This window comes from Perna viridis, chromosome 7 (genome assembly GCF_037379345.1).
Source record: "Perna viridis isolate PV_CMFRI_1.1 ecotype Kerala chromosome 7, ASM3737934v1, whole genome shotgun sequence".
NCBI classification, from domain to species: domain Eukaryota; kingdom Metazoa; phylum Mollusca; class Bivalvia; order Mytilida; family Mytilidae; genus Perna; species Perna viridis.
In genome coordinates this window covers 49,039,597-49,064,654 of record NC_142451.1, presented here as the reverse complement: position 1 = coordinate 49,064,654, position 25,058 = coordinate 49,039,597, and the positions used below count along the sequence as shown (strand labels likewise).

General features: G+C 33.5%; 3 protein-coding genes across 3 annotated transcripts; 2 read left to right on the top strand and 1 right to left on the bottom strand.

Annotated features, from left to right (window-relative positions):
• Window positions 1–862: 862 nt before the first annotated feature.
• LOC148613097 (aspartate--tRNA ligase, cytoplasmic-like) lies at window positions 863–16,468 on the bottom strand. Its single transcript, XM_088595131.1, has 15 exons — window positions 16,359–16,468; window positions 12,825–12,921; window positions 11,245–11,410; window positions 10,672–10,774; window positions 10,001–10,103; window positions 9,205–9,279; window positions 8,428–8,596; window positions 7,786–7,920; window positions 6,527–6,674; window positions 4,879–4,947; window positions 4,091–4,211; window positions 3,157–3,237; window positions 1,873–1,984; window positions 1,495–1,566; window positions 863–1,036 (listed from the first exon to the last, which is right to left on the bottom strand). Exons 1-15 carry the CDS (start codon window positions 16,385–16,387, stop codon window positions 945–947), a joined length of 1,572 nt encoding a protein of 523 aa, XP_088451257.1. The 5' UTR covers window positions 16,388–16,468; the 3' UTR covers window positions 863–944.
• Window positions 16,469–18,262: 1,794 nt separating this feature from the next.
• On the top strand, window positions 18,263–20,164 carry LOC148613096 (uncharacterized). The gene is made up of 2 exons (XM_088595130.1): window positions 18,263–19,121; window positions 19,695–20,164. Exons 1-2 carry the CDS (start codon window positions 18,299–18,301, stop codon window positions 20,096–20,098), a joined length of 1,227 nt encoding a protein of 408 aa, XP_088451256.1. The 5' UTR covers window positions 18,263–18,298; the 3' UTR covers window positions 20,099–20,164.
• A 1,373-nt stretch (window positions 20,165–21,537) lies between these two features.
• On the top strand, window positions 21,538–24,116 carry LOC148613095 (uncharacterized). The gene is made up of 2 exons (XM_088595129.1): window positions 21,538–22,420; window positions 23,571–24,116. The coding sequence occupies exons 1-2, from the start codon at window positions 21,556–21,558 to the stop codon at window positions 23,966–23,968; spliced, it is 1,263 nt and encodes a 420-aa protein (XP_088451255.1). The 5' UTR covers window positions 21,538–21,555; the 3' UTR covers window positions 23,969–24,116.
• Window positions 24,117–25,058: the final 942 nt, after the last annotated feature.

Here is a 25,058-nt window from a genome sequence, read left to right as displayed (position 1 = left end):
TAACAGCAGCCATGTTTTTTGACAGACCAAAAATCCCCACATCAATTCTATGTAGGATACCCCAAGGAACATCCATACCAAGTTTTGTTTCAATCGGTCAAGTAGTGCCAGAGGAGAAGAGTTTTGTAAAATTGTTAACAATGACAACAACGACAGACACCACAGGATGGCAATGTGAGCTAAAAAGGATAGAAAATATTTTAAGGTAGGTAACTAGCATGGTCTACTAAATGTAGACCTGTTAAATTGACAGTATTTGTCAAACTAATTGTGCGGTAGAAATTAATCTTTAGAAAATGATTGGCTGTCCATGAAATGGTGATATATCCAATCAGGATCCATTTTTTTAAAGTTCAATCATCATCGATAACCCTGATCAGCTGATTGCTTCTCGGTGATTATTTACCTGTTATAAAACATTCCTTAACCCATTTAGACAGCAATTAACACCTTTTGTCAGATTTACTGTTACACTAATCAAAGAAATGAGATTGAAACACAAATTTTGGGGTTTGAATACTAGGTTTTCTAAATAATTTTGACAATAGTCACTGTAACTTTCAGAAAGTTGTAGATTTTCTGTTCCCCAAAAGAACAGTAGAAAGGTTTTCATTTAGGTAAAAATGACCTATCGATCAGTAGGTTCACACATATAAATTTATATGAACCAATTATCTGTCATTTTACATAACAAAAATAAGATCAGATCTGTCATTGGTTATCAATCTGTCAGTGATTATTCAATCAGCCATCATTGATACGTCAAGTAGTTGCACTAATTGAATCAGGAACTGTGTAAGTGAGTTTCAAAAAGTTGCCCATTACATTATTTGTGTAGCAGTACATTGACAAGTAGACTACATTCTTTAACAAGTTTATTGAAGATCATTGTATCTATTGCAGATAGAAAAGTTTGAAAATAATAAATAAGTAGCTAAACAAGTCTATGGTGTGATACGTTTCGGGTCACGTGGGAACAGAGACGTCTTCCTGACATTATCTAGTCCTAGGTATAACATGGTTACTCTCTCCATTCCTGAAAATATAAATAACAATTAACTCAGGTATAACATGGTTGCTTTCTCAATATACATAACAGTATGGCAAGTTTATGATACAAAAATGGGTTTTTTTAATTGTCCTACAAATATTTACATTCTTTTTATTTGAAAAATGTTCAAAGATTTCCTTAACAAATATAAAATAAAATAAGGATGATTTATGCATAAACAAAAATTACACATGGCTATTAATGATTATTATGTGAAAAGTCTTCTAAAAGAATCTGATCCCTGTTAAAGTTGGACAGTAATTAGCATATGAGACTAAACCTTTCTATAGATTTTCATCAAAATCCTCCTTGAACAGTTTAGGAGGAATTGCTCTTACAAGAAATGTTGACAGACAAACAGAGTGATTCCTATATACTCCACCAACTTTGTTTGTGGGGTAGTATATATGACCCTATCTTAGTATTCCTGGTTAAATACTGACCTATACCACCTCCAGCATGAGGTGGGGCTCCATATCTGAAGGAATCTATATAAGACTTTATATGTTGTAGATCTGAAATATAGGATATTTTTCAAAATTAAAATCAGTATGACCTATGTAATATTAATAATGAAAATAATTATAAGAATGATGCCAAAAAAACTTTTTTTTGGACAACTTAATTAATTTCAAATATGGCTTATCTAATAAAATATTCATATTTAATACATAAATATATTTTTCGAATGTTATTAAAAAATCTTCCTTCTTTTTGACCCCCAGTAAACATCATTTCAAAGCAATGGTGACTGGCAAATGGCAAAATTACATCGAACTGATCATTTCTGAATAAAATGTAACAATGACTAAAAACCAAACCTATTCCATGGAGCTTTGCCCTTTCTGTTAAAAATTCAGGATCGTGAATTCTCTGAGCTCCAGAGAGAATTTCTTCTCCTCTCATAAACATGTCATACGAATTTGACCATTTCTGCAATAAGGACAACTAAAATAATAATACACCTTTAAAATAAATATATGCACACATAAAGATCACCTTTGTTATTGTGGAATAGAATTTATGTTAATACTGTTCTCTTTCTTTAGTGCAAGTCAGGTAATATCATGATGCTAATCTAAGTAAGGATTGGAGTCAGGTAATATCATGATGCTAATCTAAGTAAGGATTGGAGTCAGGTAATATCATGATGCTAATCTAAGTAAGGATTGGAGACAGGTAACATGATGCTAATCTAAGTAAGGATTGGAGTCAGGTAGCATCATGATGCTAATCTAAGTAAGGATTGGAGTCAGGTAGCATCATGATGCTAATCTAAGTAAGGATTGGAGTCAGGTAATATCATGATGCTAATCTAAGTAAGGATTGAAAGACATAATAGAAACTACATGTAGATACCATTAACAACTCATTAAAAGAATACTCCCTTCCCTAATCATGTAAAACCACTAAGTTAGATTATCTCCCTTTCCTGAGATACAATAATAAGTAACACTATTTCCCTTCATGCCCTTCTGCATGTGATGCCTAATCTTCCTCTATAATTTCATCAAATTCCATTGAGGTTTTTAAGGTAAGTTACACTTTCAACATGTTAACATTTGAAACCAGTAAGTTGGATTAACTCATTTTGAAGACATCTGATTATAATTTCCATCCCTCGTGTACATGTACGTATGATGCCAAACCTTACTACACAGTTTTATGAAAATCACTGAAAATGTTTAAGATAAGTTGCATTTGCAAGATTTGTGGACAGACTGACAGACATCAGACAGACAGGATGATTATATTAATGTATACTCCACTTCTTTGTGCGGATGTGATTTATTATTTTCACTCAATTTTAAAATTTGTTTTTTTTTTATTAATTAAACAGCTTTAAAGTGCATCAATGATCTGAAAAATAAGACATTAATAAAAAACAGCAAGAAGCTTCCTCCAATGAAAAGTGTACGAAATAATTATTGAAATTCCTCCCAAGTGCTTTCTAGTTATTCTACTATGTTTGAATGGACTACAGTTTACCATAATACTTCAATCAAAAGATGGTTGTATTAAAAGAATATGATATCTATTAAGGTTAGAATATTGTCAGTCATCTCATAGTTCCATTACAGTCAGCTCTCAAAGATGAACCTTACCTTATCTTTGGGATCAGGCATGGTGTAAAATGGACGTACAGCCAATGGAAACTTGTCTAGTATAAAGAAATCTGTGTCATACTGAAAATTAGAATACACAATGTATTAAATGATTCTACAAATGAAAAGAACATGTGTTAAAACATTTAAGAATCTCTAAATCATTGTTTAGCTCTTCTGTTTCAAAGGAAGTCCAAGAACAGAAATAACTGTCTCTTAATTATTAGTAGGATGTCAATTATTTCTTGCTTAATGAAAGATAATATCAACCTAGGAAACTCTCCTTCCTTTTGTTTGTATCATAACATTTTACATGTCTTTTCTTTGTATTTTGTTCCTTTAAACCTTAAAAATGTCTTTCTTTTCACTTATTTATTATTCATAGTAAAATAACATCTAGCCAAGACTAAAACTTGATGTCATTGTGAGATACAGCTGTATAACCATTTAAAGGAATATTTGTTATCATCTTTTTACTGTAATAATCTGCTACCCATCTACCATCAATCATTAATCCCTCACTGTAACCTTGATTTAGATTTTGTTTGACTAGTCTCCCCAGGAGTTTGAGATAGCTTTTGTTTGACAAGTCTCCCCAGAGTTTGAGATAGCTTTTGTTTGACTAGTCTCCCCAGGAGTTTGAGATAGCTTTTGTTTGACTAGTCTCCCCAGGAGTTTGAGAAAGCTTTTGTTTGACTAGTCTCCCCAGGAGTTCGAGATTGCTTTTGTTATGGGGAGTTCGAGATTGCTTTTGTTAAACTACTCTCCCCAGGAGTTTGAGATAGCTTTTGTTTAACTAGTCTCCCAAGAAGTCTCATTCACCTTTTGTTTAACTAGTCTCCCCAGGAGATTGATTTAGCTTTTGTTTAACTAGTCTCCCAAAGAAGTCTCATTTACCTTTTGTTTTATTAGTTTACCCAGATGTCTCATTTACCTTTTGTTTAACTAGTCTCCCCAGGAGTTTTTCTGCAGGTGTACTCAGGTCATCTTCATCACCCATTTCAACACCATTCTCCTGTAGTAACCTTACTGCCTCCTTGTAATTTAACACCAAACTGAAAAATATTTAATAAAATCTGAATCAAGGTAAACTCTTCATAAGCTGACTTATTAAAAAAGTGCCATTTTTAAACTACAAAAATTGAGCAAAGCTCACTTGGTGATGACCCCGACTCCCCTCCCTAGAAACCATATAGGAACCACCATAAGTCATTCAGATGAAAAAATAAAAAATAAAAGCATTTCAAAGTCTATAGTACATTTTACTCAGAGTAATTAACGTCACTGATATTCTTGCATGACATCCATGTATTGGTTGGAATTAAGTGTCTGTCCAGTACTCCTTTTTTAGTCTGACTAAGTTCATGAGGAATATTTGGCCAGTTACATAAAGATTGCTATTTTTAAATTTACTGTATCCTGGGAAATTTTTGAGCAGTCTTTTTTTCGTTGGTTCTGCGATAAATCTACATTCTCACAATTTTTAATTCACAATCTTTCCTAAATTGTATCTTAATGTTCTTCTAAGAAAATATTCACGACAGTTTAATTTTCACCTTGCAGCTCTTACGGCGAAAATAGTGAAAATAAAACTGCGCAAAAATTTGATGGTTTACAGTAGTTTCTTGAAATAAATAGAAAAAGCAAACATGGGTCTTCTCTAAATTCAATTTTCAACCATTAATTGTGCCTTTCCACAACTGGAATCTGTGTCACACTGACCTTGGTTCCAGGAACTTGAATGGTTCAGATGGGTACTGTTTACATACAGTAGCTATTTCTTCTTGGAGACTGAAAAGGATGATATACATTTAATATATCAATATGTTTATATTCATCAGTATATCATATTATAATTCAATAGCATGTCCAATTGTGATTTATATAAGAATTGAAGGATTCATTTTTTATGTTTAATTGGCATGGAAATGAGTTGTCAAAAGCAATGAAGCATGCTAGAACTTCATGTGTTCAAAATGTGATCCAGTCAATGCTTTTACAAGCTGATGAAACATCATAAATGAAACACTCAATTCTTATAATCACATTTCGTATGTTTTTTCTATTTTATTTCTATTCCATTTTAAACATTCATAGAAAAAAACAATATGACGTTATCAATAAAAGTAATCCACTTAATTGTGGGTAGGGTCTATATAAATATCTCATAGATGTGTTTAATTGACTCATAAAACATCATGGGTATGGGCATATTTTAATGTGGTGCACAGTTAATCTAATTATTATGCATTAATACCATTAATAAACATTTGTACAACAAGGACTACATAGTATTGTAAACCTATTCATTTCCATGGATACTTATTTTCAGATTTTGCTGCTACCCTATAACTGATCATGTTTTAGCTATTTGCTCTATGAACAGAGGAATTAGATTTTCAGATTTAATGAAATAAAAATCATATGTAAAATATCAGAACGTAAAATTGGTAAACTTTAATTTTCATGATTCCCCAAAGCTCTCGAAAATAGTGAAATTAGAAACTTGCGAAATTTCCCACTACACAGTAGTTGAAGCAAACACTCTGTTAAATATGTACCAGTATATAACAATGAAAAGAATTATTCGTGGCAATTTATTTTCATGATTTTTTCTTTCTCTCGAAATAAAAGTAAATAAATCATTTGCCACATTACTACCAACTCCAAAGAATAATAAAATAATGCTTTGGAAAAGCTTGTTAAAGATCTCATTTAAAAATTATTCCTGGATGACAATAAATGAGATCCAAACATTTCCAATAAAAATTATATGGAATTGTTGGACAACAATTATACATGTAAATTTTCCTGTTGTTAGAGAGGTCTGAGAAATTCAACTGTTATTCATACATGCACATGTATATAGAAATCTATTTCAGTTGGTAGGTAGAGGTATACCCTCAAAAGATTTTTTACTTAAAAAGTATCAAGTAGAGAGTACTGCTTCATTCATTCATACATTTTTTTCTTTCAGTTTTGATTACATAAGGATGGCCTTGATTTGCCTATGAAAGTATGAATAGAAAAGACATTGCCACTACAAACCTATGAAGGTGAAGTCTGAGAAAGAATCATATCTAAGGCAAATCATAGCTAATATTTTGGTTCTCAGGGTTTTTTAAAATAAAAACCAATAAGGGGCATTCCTTTTTACCTTTCCATTTCCCTAAATAAAAGATAGTGTTTTGTTCACAGCCAGAACAAAATGATTAGGGAGGTGTCTTTAAGTTCTGATTTTGATTTTTTTATTTTGTGATGAAAATAGGAAATGAAACATCCTACAAAGAGACAAGAAAGCCTGAGAAGTTTTTGTTTGCTTAAGGATTTTTGAAATTTTATACATTTTTAGCTACACAAATACACTTACTTGTCTCTAAGATTTTTGAATATATGAACAAACATGTCACCAATGACATCAACAACTTCATGGTAATGGTACTTGAAGGCCATTTCTAAATCAAGCCCTACAAACTCTGTTAAATGTCTATGTGTGTTGGAATCCTCTGCTCGAAACACTGTAACAGAAATAAGTTAACTGATATTGGATACAGATTTACAGATAACATACTTGTCTTTTTTGCCTTGTTATATATTGTTATAATAACTTGAGGGAAAATAGATCTTGTGACCATTTATACTCAAACATTCAAGCATTTTTTAAGTGAAAAAAGGATCCTAACCCCTAAACAATAAATACAGTAGGTATATGCTATGATTAAACTTGACCATTAATCCTTAATCAAAGCACTGTTAAAAGTTTTAGATTTCTTCAGTAGTCATAAACATACTAAGGGGTGACATATGATGCGAAAAAAATTAGTTGAAACACATCTGACCAGATGTAACATTTGTAATTTATATGGTGATGATTATTAATTTTAAAAGACGCAAGGTGGGGGCCTAAAACCCTTTAGATCCCCAGGTAAATCTGCCACTGCCACAAAGTCAAGTGTGCACACACAGACGCTATTATTTCTGTCTTCATTCATGTTGTGGACCACAGAGCAACTGAGTTGTGTGCCCCAGGTGGTGGAATAGGGTAGCCCTAGCATGTTACATGCCTGGATTGTCAGGCTATAATACGGAAAACCTGACCGCAAAACCTTAGTGGTGCACCGTGTTTGAAAAGATGCCATGTTCTTCGCATGTTAAAGAACCCTGCTGTGGTACTCGATAGGAGTAGGAACCTTTGCACTTTGCCACAGGAGGCTAAATTGCCCAACCCTACCCATCCCTCCGTTTTTCTAGTGGCAATCAAAATTTGTCGACCCTATTATCTTCGTGTCCCATCCCTTCTTTCATCATCATTTCATGTTCATTTTATCACCCATTTCATGTTCATTGCCTGAGTATAGCTGAAATATTGCTGCTTGGGCGTTAAACCCCAATAATCAATCAATCAATCAATCAATCATTCCTGATGCGCAGGCGACTCTAGATTTGGTTGAGCAGTTCTTAAATCATATGAATCAAAAAGTACTGATTACTACCAATAATTACCTTCACTCATTATGCACAGCCAATAGAATAAGTCATTAAATATGTACATTTTTTTAAACTAATGTAGCAGTTTAGGTTTTGGACCTGGTTCCTTTAAAGTAATTACTTCTACAGCTTATAGAGTACCTTGTCCTACAGTGTAGACCTTCTCAAAGTCAGCAGCTATGGCCATTTGTTTGTACAGCTGTGGAGACTGTGCCAGGTAGGCCTTGTCTTTGAAGTATGAAACAGTAAATACATTGGCTCCACCTTCTGATGCAGCTGTATAAACAAGAAATCAGGTAGATTAATTATTAGTTTTAGTTTTTAACCAATGATCTTAAGGCCAAACCAAATCATTTTCCTGTCCAACAAAAGAAAAGGGTATTGGTTTGATGGGGCCTGAGTCATCATGATCAAGTAATCAATACTGTTATTGTGCTTTTTGTGGTATATGATATAATCACTGGTTCATAATTTACATTAAGTAGCTTAGGTTTAAGACTTTAAATTTGTGGTTTGACCAAAGCTGGAGAACCATGAATATTGAAATGGATCCATCCCTATGACAATAAGTTGTCATAGAAGCTTAACTCACTTAAATCATTTTCTGAATGTGAAAGAACGAAAAAAAACAAACAAACAAACAAATAAAACTAGCATTTACTGAATGTGATTTAACCTGTCTGTAAAAGATCTTATATTTGCCATGTGTACTACTTTTCATATGATTCCTTTAAACCAAGTTTTTCATGTGCACACAAATCTACAAATAAAACAACAGCCTACCGGAGATAATTTTAGGTGTATGTATTTCCACAAAACCATGTTCCTGTAAATATTCCCTAAAATATCTACACACTCCCGCCTCTATTCTATAAATAGCTTGGTTTGTTGTGGTACGTAGGTCTAAGATTCTGTTGTCGAGTCTTGTGTCTTGGTTGACTGTTGCTAAAGCCTAGAATACAAGTAATTATTCCATGCAAACCTTATGACAAGTTTGAAAATGTGTTCTATCATTGTTAAAGAGTAAATATCCTTATGTCATTTGAATATGTATAGGTGTTCAAAAGTAGCAACTATTTTACTTTAGAAATGTTATCATTGCTTGTATTACTGCAACTAATGTATCTGGGTTGAAAGTAAGTATATTACTTACTCAAAAACAGGATTTCCTTTATATTGTGAGATTCTGCAGTATTATAAAGGAACTATTGTTTGTGAGGTACTAACTTACATGGGTTCTTGATTCAGTCAAACCCCAATTTCAAATTTGAAATAGAACTGTACAATTTACAGTAAAAACTTTTATTCCATAATGAAATCAATAAAATCAAAATTCCATGAACTGATGAGAATTTGATTATCCACTTAAACTGATACATCAAAGTAACTGTGGTTTGGTGTGCCTATTTTAAAGGATGTCTCAATCATTTTCTGATGACTGGTTTTGAGACCAGTAAATCAGAGCCTAGTCATGTTCAATCAAGTCAAATTTTGGAAGAAGCCTGACATTGTCTCCATTCAGCATATTCGAGATATCATTAAACCTGTCCATGTACTTACATCATCTGACTCTGGACGGGAAGCATCTTCAATCAACAATGGTAGTCTAGGTTCAGCTGAACTCACCACCCATACCTGAAATAAAACAAGGCATAATAAAGCCTAAGAGATGTGTGTTTAAGTCAATTAGTTAGGTGGGGATATTCTTTTGTTTTCTTTTTCATGTGTTTCTACACCTTTCTCTAGTATCCTAGTACTCCCTGCTTCTGTGAATTTAAATTTACTACAGTTTTGGTGTAAAACAAATAGATTAACCTACCAAGCAGGTAATGTCAGGTCATCCTTAACTCACATACATATATTTTTGAGCCCAACTTGAAATCATTGCTTAGAATATCCATGAGTACTCAAGGGAACCAAGATTCTAGCGGAATTCAAAAAATGTAATCCAGGGACAAAGACCAAACATAGTAAACACACACACACAACAAATAACATAAAGTAACTGAAATAATATGTACAGTAACAAAAATAAATGAGTAACTCAGACTCCACTACAAACTGGGAGCATGGACCAGATGCACCAGTAGGGTAAGCTTCCGCTACTTTTCTTGCAGAGTTCCTCATAAAAAGTCAAGTCCAGAATAGACGAAAAAGGAAAGGAAAACTATGACACGTTGAACAAATCAGTTTTCATGGTGTAAATGAATGTATCATTAACATCAGACAATTTGTTGTATTTTGTGTGGTTCCTATTCATACCAAATCTGGTTTTTCATGTTTTTAAATGATTAAAACAGGAGTGAGTATATGTTCATTCCACTTTGATTTTGACAATAAAACCTTACATACTGACCTGTTCACAATGTAACTCGACATCTTGTTGTGAGCAAGCCTCAACCTTCTGGTCTACTGTCCGTACATAACCTTCTACATCTATTATTGATTCTTTGTTGATTCTGTGAACAGGAAAAGTAACTATTTTATTAAAGAGTACTATAAAAGAGGTAGACTTTGGGTAAGGGACATAACTCTTGAAATCAATGACATGTTTGTATCATAATCAATTTTACTAAAGCCTTATAAGCTTTCATTTGAAACAGAATGAAATCAGTCCAAATTACTTTGATGCTTACCTGGGAATGATGTAAAAAGATGAATCAAAACCTTTTAATGATTTGTAAAAGTTGTGTCCCTTACCCTCAGTCGACCTCCTTAAAGAGTAATATGTTGATATGGTTGGTCATGCAACAGTCAGCAAAGAATGTCATTAAAAAGGCACAAATTGATTTTAAACTACCATGCATTATACTTATACTCCAATTATGCAAGTCAATTTAAATTATTGCAAAACAATAAATTTATATTTTTTGCAATAATAAAAACATAGCAGTATGTTTTAAATATGCAGTATATTGACTAAAACAACTACTGAGAGGCAGTCATGATATTGTTACAAAATCTTAATTGCATAAACAAAATGGAAAATATAAGTTGTTTTTTTTTCTGACTTCATTATAATCTTACCCCGCTGTGAACTTAACCATTTGTTTGCTGACCTTTGGCCCAACACAAACTAAAGCCTGGACCGTCCATTTCTGTTGTCTAAGAACAAAGAAACACTGTTTCCCTGCAATTAAAATAATCAAAATCTGAAGAATATTTACTATCAATAAACTTCAATGAACTGCTATATATTTGTTTGAAGTAACATATGATTAAAAATCAGGAAAACCTGTCATATTATCAACAGAGTGCCCTATACTGTGCCATAATGAAGCATGCTATCAGAGCTTGAGATCAAACCTTTGTCTATGTTATATACATGTATGCTACTAATATCCTATTTTTTTCTGTAATCCACTTCATCCTCATTTATACGTAGAAGTTCTGTAACACTGAACTTACCTTCAGCTCTACTTGTCTGAAGTTTAGCTCAGTCCTTAGACCCCCCTTTCTACCTGTCCATTCTTGTTTCTAACTTTTGGTGATCTGTTAATGTATTTACTATTTTGGATTTAGGTTATAGGCCGATATATTTTTATTGCATTTCACCATATCCATTATTTTCCCACAGCTACTCTACATTACTGAACCCACCTTTAGCTCTACTTGTCTGAAGTCTAGCTCGGACCCAAACTTTCTTATCCTTTAAGTTTGGTATTAGTTCTTTCACATCTAGGACAGTTCTGTCAATTTTTTCAGCTGACTGAATTAGAGGTAGGTTACCATAGAAACCCTTTGAAACATCTTCTCCTTCAATTGTCTGGAAAAAATCCAAGTAGACCTCATACAATATCATTGGGTCATTATGGAAAAGAGGTTATTTTAGAACATTTTAATTTCTGTGAAATTCTTAATAGTTCACTGTTATTGAGCAACACTGTCCATTTCATATAAACTAACCTGGTATTTAAACAATGCCCCCCTAATTATGGAACAACTTCAATGGGGTATCTCAATACACTAAAAGTATGCATGTAAATCACAAATGGCACAATTGATGGTTGATCCAAGTTAAAAAAAAATGTTGATTTCCTGTAAAAAAAATTTTTTAAATTGTGATTTTATTTTCATTTTCTGGTGCTTTTGAATTAAAATACAATGATTGTTTACAATTGAAGGTAAGATTACAGGAAAAAAAAAAGACTTTGGGTCAGTTTACGCTGAAAACTTTATAGATGTGACTATGTACAGTAATATCACTGGTTTACATTTTCAATAAATGAATAAAAATCAAATAAGTCATACAAATATCTCAAATGGGATATTCTGATAAAATAAAAATAGAGATGACTGATCAGCATTGATCACTTTATACCTTCTGCTGTGGGGGATAACTACATGTACATTGTTGATTAAAAATTCTGACAAAAAAAATAACCAACAAACCCTATTTTGAAAAACATGGTAATTAATATGAATACTTTTTTGGGGGGAGGAGGTCTAATATGGGTACCGTAATGGATATTTTTATATCTCAGTATACTTTTTCTTTACAAAAATTATGTGAATAGTTATACTATTCTGATGAATTCCGTGCCAAAAAACTAGCCCTCCGCAAAACTATTTGACCACACGCATAATTATATATGCAGAATTTTCATTTGCTTGAATTTTTACACTCCATTCAGAATTCTCAGCATTCATAGTTCTTCAAAGTCGAGTCCAGAGACTTCAAATTTCCGTCAGACGACAGAAACATCATGGACAGTACAAAGTCGGCAGGTTTATTTGTATGTCTATTGTCACCTAAAGGTGAAAAAAAATATGGCTATGTATGCGACTACTAAAATAGGTATAAAGAGTCACTAATTTCCTGAGACCTCGTACGTTATCTCTTTCAGTCTATGGTATAAATTTGTGTCTATTATCTCTTTTGATATGATATAACACTTACTGACTATATTTAGGGAAAATAAACTTACTACTGTAAATGTATTAATATTTGCGGTTTCCTATTTTCACGGATTCTGTCAAATGAACATATTCGCAGGTATCAATTTTCTTGGTTTAAAAAAGTGATTTGTGTTGTATGATGATAAAAAATCCAATTCATGCCTACTATTTTTTGTGATTTTCTGTCCACCGCAGAAATAGCGAAAATAAGTACACTGCGAAAAATGATACATTGACAGTATTCCTCAGTCAGTAAGTATGAACTACTATATGTAACAAACCTGCTGTTCCTGATTCTGTTTACGAGCCTCTTTCTTAGCTTCTTTCTCTGCTGCTTTCTGGGCTTTCTTTAAGGCTTTTTTAGATTGACCCTCACCACTGCAATACAATGTTAATTTCTAGACTGACCTTTACCATGACAACATGTAAAGATTATAAAAATACTTGAGATACAAAAGAGGAAACTGCCTATCAAGACATGAATCAGTCAGATATCTTAGTTCTAATAATGACTGGTCACTTGGTTTAAAAAAACTGCATATGACAGCAGTTACGGCGAAATGCGTTTCACCAAGGCAATGTCAGACAAAATTTCATTTAACCTGGCAGAAATTTCCTTGTTGAAAAAAATGACAAAATACGCCATTTGGTCAGAAAGATAAAAAATCTGTCAAATCTGGACAGGGAAAACAGTAATCTTACATTAGAGAGTCTGGACAGGGAACCAGGAATCTTACATTAGAGTTTGGACAGGGAAGCAGGAATCTTACATTAGACAGTCTGGACAGGGAACCAGGAATCTTACATTTAGAGAGTCTGGACAGGGAAAACAGGAATCTTAACATTAGAGAGTCTGGACAGGGAAAACAGGAATCTTAACATTAGAGAGTCTGGACAGGGAAAACAGGAACCTTACATTCGATAGTCTGGACAAGGAACCAAGAATTTTACATTAGAGAGTCTGGACAGGGAACCAGGAATCTTACATTAGAGTTTGGACAGGGAAGCAGGAATCTTACATTAGACAGTCTGGACAGGGAAAACAGGAATCTTAACATTAGAGAGTCTGGACAGGGAAAACAGGAATCTTAACATTAGAGAGTCTGGACAGGGAAAACAGGAACCTTACATTCGATAGTCTGGACAAGGAACCAAGAATTTTACATTAGAGAGTCTGGACAGGGAACCAAGAATTTTACATTAGAGAGTCTGGACAGGGAAAACAGGAATCTTACATATGTTACATGTAGTATAAAAAACAACATATTTTTCATTATTATTTTTTTGCTTAAATTCGCAACCCTAGTTATAATCTCTTTAGGGATTACCTTAGTTATAACGTTTCTGTTAAGGAATGATTATAATATTTTTTTAAGGTCAATGAAACAACGTCAATCAAAGTGTCACAGTGTTATATACAAGTCTGCACCATTTGTACTCACGTTTTTTTTCAATAGACTAAAGAAGTATAATATCATTCCTTCTGATTTATTTTTTCATTCAAAATTTAACAACATTAATGACATCACAAAATGAATCACATGGTAACATTATGTCTATGAGATGATGAAATTAACCCATTACAACCTAAAATGCATTATTCATAGTTCATAACTAATTTCCTTTTTGCATCACAGGTTTTCATTGGACATTATGTGCTTTTTCTATTGACACAGTACCATTTAACAATGATTAACTACCCTCATTATACAGATGTATCCATGCACCAGCAACTACATCAATCATGTGTATAATCTGGATATATATCATTTTCATCATGTTCATTTTAACAAACCATTTTTCCTTGATAGAAACATCAAAAATTATTATAGTAAAAGCACATTACAAAGACTTTACATATATGCATGTACATGTACCAATTATAAAGGGTATAAAGTCTAAAGGACCTGCCAACCAGCAAACTTAATGGGTATCGGATCGTCGAGTCATGACGATGCAGCACAAACAAAATAATTATTTTGGTCATTCCCTCTGCAGGACACAAACTCGTACCGCTGTGACATCTAAGGCAACACCGCCTCCACAAAGTCCAGTGTCCTAGACCACTCAACCAGATAGGCTATATAATATATAATATAAAATAGCCTAGCTGGTTGAGTAGTCTGGTGCACTGGACTTTGTGCAGGAGGTGTTGCCAAAGATGTCACAGCAGTACGAGTTCGAGTCCCGCGGAAGGAATGACCAAATATTTGCATCGCAAATTTGACAGTCTTAAGATCGTTGGGAATTTTGCAGACCTTCCTATACATTTACATATCTTCCCTGTATCAATTTGATCAATGGAGCAGTGTAGTGAATAGAGTCGTCACATTCTGAGACATTTGTATATACCCCATGCTTGTAGCATGTTAAATCCTGAAGTTGGATTACCCCCTTTGAAAACAACAGCCAATAAGACTTTTGCTTCAAGCATGTATTTAATCCACATCCTTTATCAATTCAATAAAATATATCAAATAGTTCACATGGACCTAAATCTAAAGAAAATCTATTAAATGGTTTAGGAGGTTCACTTATAATATATCTACAGAGAAGGCAATTCCTTTCAACACCCCATAACTTTTTTGCAGGGTAAAAATCCATCATTAATCAAATTCAAGTTGACCATGTATGATTTATAGTAAGAAGTCAGTAAACCAAGAGATGTGTTATTTCAAACTACAACAAACAGAGATTTCCTGCATAACTTTTAAATATAACACAAAACCTTCATGAAAGTCTTTACGCACAAGTTTTCAGGTTTATCTTCATGGTTTATAAATATTTATAGCTAATGAAATGATTCACGGATGTCAGCATTCTTCATTTTATTTTCTATCAGAAAAGAGGAATTATGAATTTAATACACATAAAAAATATCAAATAAAAGCAATAATTTTATAACCAGTAATCTCTTTAAAGCACCATAATTGATTGCATTTCCAATATTGCTTAAAATATGTGTACTCCTCACTTTAGACAAGAATAAGTTTGATAATTTCTAAGAATGGATAGCATTAAGTACCATTCTGTGTAAGAATCAGGCAACATGTGACACATCATAATTCTCAATTTCTTTTTTTTTGCCCCAAATATATTTAATACATCTAGAAAATAACTGAAAAGCTATTTACCGGTAAATTTATCCTGAGGCATCTGTTACATATATATTTTATGACTGCTTATACATGTATAAGGAAAAAGTGCAGAAAAATTTTCCCCCATTATTTTATAGTGAATTTCAATTAAATCTGACCTGTCAATATCTTAAAAAGGAAAATTTTACAAACACTTTCATGGTTGTTTCTGGAGGGTATGAGGTATAAATACTTGGATAATGCAACAAAACATCTGTGTTTTTTTCCTTCGTGTGCCACACCTTAAACACATTTTGCCCAATTCTCAGAAGGAGAAGAACTTTACTAAAAGAAAGGGAATTAGTAAATTGAGGTAAAAACACTTGAGGAGAAGCAAAACAGGTGTTTTAACTGTTTAAATCTAAAATTTTCTCTGATATGGACATAGACTATAGAGTAACTCTACTGGAGTACTGCATTACAGTAATATAAATCAGTAAATGTACACAAATCAACAGAGCTTTTAAGTTATGCAGCTAATCACTTCTATTAACTGCATCTCGGCACTTACAACCTAAAAGTCAGCTAAAATAAAACTAGTACAAAAATGTAAGTACATGTAGGCCTCAGTCTCAGTACATGTACCTCCCCCTTTTTTTCAGACGCGTTTAATCGAATTCAGCTGAATGAAACATAGATGGACAAAGCCCCGATAGTCCATAAAATGACTACGCCTACCCTTCTTTGTTTTCTTTATTCTCCATCATCAACACTTACAGGATGATGCAAATCCTTGATATCACACGTGGAATAATCTATGGTAAAATGCAGAGAATGCAGGGGAGATAACACTGTAAACAATGACATTCGTAGTCTATCGTTTTTTTTTTGTTTTTTTTTATTATTTTAAAAAGTTGCTAAACATAATTCTCCCCTTTCCCACTAAACTCTCCAAAACACTGCGGTAGCGTAAAAATATTTTGCATGTCGGGGACTGTAATATCAAGTCAGTTATAATTGTTTCGATAAGCTCAATATAACTTTTACAAACTTTTCGAATTTGTTAAATCATTTTGTAAGGAAATTATCTGCTAAGATGTCAATTGCCAATTAAAAAAAGCCGCATTGATTGTGTTTAACAACTTTTACTGATGTCAAATACACAAGAAATTCACAAGCCACAGGCCATTTCAAGTGAGCAGCATTTCAATTATATTCAAGGTGAAAACAAGTTAATAAATTCAAAGTATTTGAAAGAAGGGAATGAAGGTTCCTGGATCTTCCAGGACAACTTTGACTGTCAATGGAAAAGGGAAAAATAGTTAAGGTAAAAAATATAAACCCCATATGGTAGGGGTATACGTCTTTACACTGCATATAATATGGCGTTTCTAGTACTCCATACAGTTTATCTCAAGTGGTCCAATCAGACTTACCATAATATGACATGACTATGCAACACAACCTGACAAGATTATAAATTAGGACACGACAACCAGTGTCTTCAGAATTGTTGATATACTTCCACTTTCCATGAAGGATACAAAACTGAAAATAAAAAGATTGACCCCATAAGTACACGGAATTTTACCTTCAAATTAATATACAAATTTCAATTGGTTATGTATATATTGCATGAATGGCTTTCCATACTTATTCAATATTTATGAAATCAGTCAAAACACAGTTGAAAGCAAAATAAACATCAAAGGTATTGGACATATACATATTGCCATACGCACATGGTTAATTTCAAAATTATGACCAGAATGGTGTTCCAGAGAAAAATATTTTGACAACCTGAAAGAGACAAAAATGAAGTTAACTAAATTGACAGGCTTTAGTTAGAATTCAATGAAAGGGATAAAAATGTAAATTAATGAAACATCAATACCTAGATTAAGTTGGACAATAAAGGACGTAATACACCTTGAACTGACTCTTGGATGGCTTGAAATACACAGAAATTCCTTAACTTTGCACTTTACACCTAAAGGAACCATTACGCTATATTACTACCAGTGGCGGATCCAGGGGAAAGGCCACCCCCTTTTAGAACAAAAATTGTTGACAAATTGTGTGTGTTAAATCATGACTAAAACACTCGCTTCGTGATCCTCACTGGTGATCCTCACTGGTGATCCTATCAAGAAACTCTCCCCCCCCCCCCGCCTTTACCTAAAACTCTGGATCCGCCACGGACTACTAAAAATGCCCTACACAGAATTTTCTCCCCTTTCTCGCAAATATAAAACTGTCCCCTTTTCTGATGGGAAAACAATAAATAAAAAATAAATAAATGAGTAACAAAACACTGCGGTAAAAGTTAATAAATCTAGTGCAAAATATCGGGGGACTGTAACATAAAGTCAATTATAATTGTGTCGACTTGATACAAATGTAACCTTTCAGTTAGGTGACTTAATAGATGAATGAATTTGATTTGTTGAAATTGTTTTTTTTTGTGTTTTTTTTTTGTTTTGTTTCTGATTTGTTTATTTTTGATTTGTTTTTTATTTGTGTCTTGTATTGTTTCGTTGTTGCTGATTGATGGCATGTTTTACATTCATTTTGTTATGACATCAAAGCGTTAGGTAATTATCAGTATACATCAACGAATTAGATATGAGATTATACTGTAAGTTATCTCTTCACATAGTATTTAGTAACAGTGATAAATGGCGATTTTATTGTTTATATTACAATTACTTTTCCTTCCAGCCAATCTTGGATTCCTCTTGGATGGGAACAGTTCGCAACCATCGAATGGTCCGTCGGGACAATTTTTGACATTGTCGACTTTCTATGACCAGAAAAGACAAATCGACTTCAGGATTGACCAATTACAACGTGACCACGACAACAAACTCAACATCCTTGCGTCTCAGATACAACAAAAATTTATCGCTTTTGATAATAAGCTCGGAAACACGGCTTCAAATGGGACGTCTATGGCACAAAACGGTTTGGATAGTAAATTAATGGAACTGGAAACGAATAATACCTATCTTAAAAATAAACTAAACATGTTGGAAAATAAATTTAGTTCTTTGCTTGGTGCTTTAGAGAAACTAGAAAATTCTACAGAATCAAATCAGAACGCCGTTGATGTAGACATTGAGCGTATGAACAATCAAACCGCGGAACTTATGCAACAGTTTACAGGACTTTCCCAGTTCAGGAACTTCACTGGATTACAGGACTACTTCAGCTTGCAGGAGAAGGTTCGTTTGCTTGACAGCAATCTGCAAAAGCTTATACTGAGTGAAAAGACACGAAGTCGAGATTTTCTGTCGCTGTATGATAGGTCACTGACTACGGGTACGCTCTTGAATAACCTTGATGGAAAAATAACCAGAAATTTAAATACTGTCAAACAAACTTTGAACTCAACGAACCAACATAGCCAAATCATAGAATCAAATTTAGGATGCTATAAAAGTAATACAAATGGGACCATATTGACTTTTAGAAACAGCTTGTCTAAGGCAACGGAAACAGGTAAATACGTTCAATACAAGTAAGTTTTTTTCTGGTAACTTGACATTGAGTCAACAATGGAGTCAGATTTGGTGATTGAGGGGCCGATGTATGGGCTACAGCAGTCCTTTTACAGTTAATGTGTCACAAGGTAAACTATACTGCACCGTTAGGGTCTCAATATTAGACTCTGCTCTAAGTCTAATCTGTGGTCTTTTACAAAATCATGTAGTCGTGTATATATTCAACTTAACAACACAATTTTCCGTATGAAAGGGACAGGGGAAGGAAATTAAAGACTTAATCATGAAACATAATCATAGACCTGTAATGAAACGCAGATATCTAAAACAAACAAAAAGTAATAATACATGCAAATCTACTTAGTGACTGACTGGCTACCTTAACTTAAACTTTCTTTATTCTCTAAAAACCAAATGCAATGATAAGGAGATTGATGTAAAATTGTATTAATTGCGGTCTAATGAGCCTGATATTAATTGTTGATTAATTGTAAATAATCTTAAATACATAGATGACACCGATCGATTATGAAAATATGAAGACTAGTACATGTGTGTTTTTACATTTCAGTGAGTATAACTGCCTTTTTCCGATCAACGTCCTACTATAGACCAAACTATCCCTTGAAGTTTACCGGTGTTACATATGCATATGGTGTGGCAAACCTCGATATCATTAAATCTAATGGCACCTTTATATGTGAAAAGGAAGGACTCTACTTAATTTCGATATCTATGACTTCATACTCCTCTGGCACGAAATATGTTATCCATTATAATGGGATGCCTATCTCCGTGACTTATATTGGGGTATTTAAAGGACCAGAAGAACATACGGCTGATTCTTCGGTGGTGCTAGAACTGAAACCAGCAGATCAGATTTGGATCCAGTTGACAAATGACAATCCACGTCGGTCGTCGGTTAACATATATGGGTTTCTGCATTCCCGAATGTCAATCGTAAAGCTGAAGTAGGTTTTTTTTTAAGTTATGAACTTAGTAAAATGTTTAGACAATGATAATAAAGATGATGAAGGTGTATCAAGCTGTTGTTTATATGGTTTCTATCGGCTGACTTCAGGATTTTTTACCTCATAATAAGCAATACTGGCATTGATTCAATATGATGGCCCAACCTTATAAATGTGACTTTTTACAAGTGTGCAAAAGTCTCCTAATCTTCAACAGAGTGCCAACTAATATCATTTGGTGGCAGTAGTGGGATTTTAATTTACCCTTTACAAATGTGGAGCATACATACGTTTACAGTGAAATAGTTTGCCGTTTCACACCCACTATCCCAATGTTAAACCTTACAACAAACAAAAATAAAAACAAGAACATTTCTCATCTGCATAAACACTTTCTTGTTTAACTGTTTAACACATACATCTGTCTCAGTCCTTAATTTAAATTTAACAAATTGATTCAATCTAAAATTCTTCACAACACAACACAGCAAACTGCAAAGCATAACACAGAAGAAGGGAAAGATTGCGTGGGACCATTTAAACTATTATCAAGCCTAGAATAAAAAAAATATGGAAGCCTTTAAAATACTAAGATATAAAGCATGTTAAAATATATGCAGGTCGGCTTGTAACAGTAGCATTTTCTCTTGATTTTCTATTGAAAAGCATAAACTTGACTTTTTATGAGCAACTCGGCGGGTGTTTCTAGAAAAGCAGGGGATGCTTACCCTACCAGTGCACCTGATCCATGCTCCCAGTTTTTAGTTGAGTCCGAGTTATTCATTTACTTTTGTTAATTTGTACGAATATTATTTTAGTTACTTTTTGTTCTTTGTTGTGTTTGTCTGTTTTCTATGTCTGGTCTTTGTCCCCGGATTACATTCTTTTGATTTCCGCTAGAATCTTGGTTCCCTTGATTACTTTTGCACCTCTGGCTTTCCGAATATGGCGCTTGGCATAAATCTACTCGAAGTATGAAATCCAAGTGTGGAAGGTTTTCTTTCTTTAGAAAATTGTTACTAGTATATCTTTGAAATATTCCTATTTTCCAAGAACAACTCATGAAAAGTGTAAACGGAATTTCAAGAATTTTTCGACAATTTTTTTACTATCGTTAACATGCGCTGTAACAATCAGTTAGGCTTAAACGAAAAGTTAACCCAGAAGGTACCTAGAATCCATACATCGTATGTATATCACAAATGTATATACAATTAGTAGCTGGGATGATGTAAATGGAATTCCGGGACGGACGGACAGACGGACGTAAGACAGATAAGAGTGATAGACGGATTACAGGGGCTTGCTTCCACTATCAAATATGCAACCCGAATAATACATAAACACGTTGATATATAGGAGCAGGTCTCGGTAGGTCAACCATCAAATATATATGATGTTAAATTATCGCTTTATAAAGTCTGAAGTTATCAGTCTATCTCATGACCCGACATTTATTTGATGTACGCATTAAAATCTCGAATGTTTGTCACGATGTTGTTTACAATTTCTTTGCTCCTTATTACTTCTATAAATGGATTCCTGCTTGACGGTAACAACCCGCAAGGAGGTGGTCAGACTGGTACAGGACAGTACATGTCGCTGTCGTCGTTCTATGACCAAAAGAGACAAATTGACTATCGAATCGAACAGGTTCAGCGCGACGACGACAATAAACTCAACATTTTAACGTCACAGATTTTACAGAAATTCAATGCTTTAGAGGCTAGTGCCGCAAAATGTGGCAACTCGAATAGCAACAGTTCCAGCTCTAGTGTGAAGGCAGGAGATTTTGAACACAAATATAAAGAACTGGAGTTAAACCACTTAAACTTGCAGCAAAAGTATGATGTTTTGGAGACGAAATACAATGTCGTTATTAGCGAAGTTGATCGACTGAGAAGCGCTGTCAACACAAAGCAGAGCTCGCAGGAAGTAAAACTTGAGTCAGTTAAAAACAAAACAGTCGAACTTGCAAGACAATTTTTGAGTATTTCCCAATTCAAAGATGTCCAAGGACTTTCTGACTATCAAAGCCTGAAACAAAATGTTCGTAATCTTGAAACTCAAACTGGCCTCCTCTTTCAGAAGGACAAAGTGAGAAGCCAAGATTTCTTGGCACTGTATAACCAAACGCTCACGACGAGGTCAACAATAAATGCTTTGGACGCGAGAACAACGAAAGAGCTAAATGTGCTTCAGCAACAGATGAATACGAGTTCTAAACACATTGATACTGTAGAGAGAAATCTGGATGTGTATAAAACATTCATGAATACTACAGTATCAACTCTGGAAGCCAAATTAGAAGAATCAACTGAAAGGGGTAAGTTGATGTACAGAACGACCATGTTTGAAATAGACATTGTGACGGCAAATGATCACTTGTTGTAACATACATCGGCAGGTACAGCATGTACGACTGTTGCTGTACTATTATATATTATGTTGGTACGAGATACCACACCTAAAAAATCGACACATTGCTTTTGTGCCAATCAGTATTTTATTTGCGCCAAAAAAAAAAAAAAAATAAAATAAATTATTTAATTTGCGCCAGTAACAGGTGTATTCAATATAACATGTTCTTACTTTCAGTTTACCTTCATAATCTTTTACAAATTAATGTGCCCCTGCTCACCACGGGCAAGTGGAGATTGGATTTTGAGCAGGATAAGTCATTTATGTTAGAAGCTAAAACACTGAGATTACATTTACAGCATGACACAGACCATCTAGTAGTGCATTTATTCGTCTTAAAATCGTCCTGAAAAGTTTTAGTTAGCAGAAGCGGATCCAGAGATTCTCAAAAGAGCCCCCACGCCCACCGACTCTGTCATGGGTCAGTAATTTCCTATATAATAAATTAAATGTTCCCGACCGTCCGTGCGAGACCCGACAGGGTAGTCAAGGACGTTAAAAACCCCCTTAGTTCCGATCTTTTGCGCAAATGAAATGCAACCTTGCGACGCGAAAATTTCAGAACTTGGGGCAAAAGCTTGAAGCCACTAAAATTCTTATCATTTGAAAAAAAAGTATTTCACTAGGTAAATAATATAAACAATTTTATGTGTTTGTAACTCGGTAAAAAGCCCGGCAGAGCTTATGTTTTTGTGATGTGTCCAACTATAAATAAAAAGTCTATGTCTATAGCTGTGTCTATGCAACTCTAGCCGTTCCAATCAAGATTTGGATGCTACACCTCTGGCATGGATTATAGGTATAAATTTAAACGACACTTGATAATGATTTTTATATTCCCTTTTTTAAGAGAAAATTGTCGTTTCCCCAGTGATACACCCGTGGAATTGTGTATTGTTTACAGGATAGATGTCTATGCGTTCAAATATCTTATTCCAAGTGCAAAAAAGACTAAAGATGTGTAAAATAAAACCTCAGAATGAACTTCTTTAAACGGATATAGAACACATATAAGATACAACTTTTACTCGATTTTACACCTATTTTTTTTTCAGTTGCACTGACTGCTTTTCTTCCCGAGTCAAAAGACTACAGAAAAGACACGGTTTTGAAGTTCAGTAATGTTGAATACAACTATGGAATAAATAATATCGACCTTTTCAAGACCAACGGAACTTTCGTTTGTGAGAAAGAAGGTTTGTACTATATTGCATTATCTATGACATCTTACACTGCAGGTGCGATGTTCACCGTATATCTGAACGATAAAGACGTTTCAACAACTTATATTGGAATCTTCAACACCAAAATAGAACATACAGCGGCAGCGTCTTTAGCTTTGGAGTTAAAGGTCAATGATGTACTAATGGTGAAAATAGAAAATGGACTTTATATAATGTCTTACCTATATGGTGGTTTATATTCTCGTATTACTCTTGTGAAAATAAGATGAAATATGAAAGCCAGTAGTTTGCTGTAAACAATATTTTCTTCGTGATGTCATCAATTACCAGTGATTTGGTTTTGGTTGGCAAAAAATCCAGTAAGTGGCACGGGGCATCAACTTTAAATCATCATATTTTTTTTTTCATTTTTCAAGATAATTAAAAATTGTCTAAACTGCAAATACCTGGAATTTTTAAATAAATATTCAGTAATTAGACAATATGAGCATGAAATTTTAATAATTTTATATGAAAATAGCAGTTTATATGTAAATATCATTAAAAATGTTTTTTTCAAGTAAAAGTTATAAATTCACATACAAATCATGAGTTATTTTATCAAAATAAAACATTTTACAGAACCAAAATTTGATATAAAATACAGCTAAGTTATACAGCTTTGAAAATTGGGATTCTAATTATGAAATTGTCAATTGTTTATTTATTTGTCAACCAATTTGACACTTAACAATATGCAAAATAGTGAATATGACATCACTAATGAGATTGGCAAGCTCTCCTATTGGTATCTACTAGTATTTACCGTGTGGATTAAAAGGTTTCATCCACTTCTATGTTAGATTTTTCAATGTAATTATTTTTGTATCCACAATTGTAATTTTGTGCTTGAAATTGGTGACAGCAGTAAGGTTTGTTCAATGTTGGTTGAAACAGGTCTACACTTGATAATGTTCATGTAGTTATTTTACTTGTTAGTGTTATAAATCATCATGAAAGTTCATAAATAAATTTTTACAATGTGACATTTTTCTTGTTATTTCATAAATAAATTTTTACAATGTGACATATTTCTTGTTATAGACTTAAATTTCCTTGTGAAAACATATTGCTCAATTTTCTTTGAATCATGTGCTCTGTTCCTTTCTTTGTATTATGTTGTCATTCCATGAAGATTCGGTCATTTTGTATCACCCAGACATTGTTTGAAGTGCAGGGAAAATTCTGGATACTTTCAGGGGGAGCAGCAAGTACAAAAATTTACTTTGGGTTTCCCCTAATACTAAATAACCATGAATTATTCAACAGCTTAATTAAAATCTTTGTATTTAAAACACCATGAAAAATATCCATAAACCA

Excerpts from the sequence above, each read along its gene's own strand:
- LOC148613097 (XM_088595131.1), bottom strand. The coding sequence starts at position 16,387 with ATGATGGAGAATAAAGAAAACAAAGAAGG. Across the intron at positions 10,775-11,244 it reads TCAGACAAGTAGAGCTAAAG|GGAAACAGTGTTTCTTTGTT; the intron begins GTGGGTTCAGTA and ends TTTTAATTGCAG. Across the intron at positions 6,675-7,785 it reads GGTCTACACTGTAGGACAAG|TGTTTCGAGCAGAGGATTCC; the intron begins GTACTCTATAAG and ends TTTCTGTTACAG.
- LOC148613096 (XM_088595130.1), top strand. The coding sequence starts at position 18,299 with ATGGCGATTTTATTGTTTATATTACAATTACTTTTCCTTCCAGCCAAT. Across the intron at positions 19,122-19,694 it reads GTCTAAGGCAACGGAAACAG|TGAGTATAACTGCCTTTTTC; the intron begins GTAAATACGTTC and ends TTTACATTTCAG.
- LOC148613095 (XM_088595129.1), top strand. The coding sequence starts at position 21,556 with ATGTACGCATTAAAATCTCGAATGTTTGTCACGATGTTGTTTACAATT. Across the intron at positions 22,421-23,570 it reads AGAAGAATCAACTGAAAGGG|TTGCACTGACTGCTTTTCTT; the intron begins GTAAGTTGATGT and ends TTTTTTTTTCAG.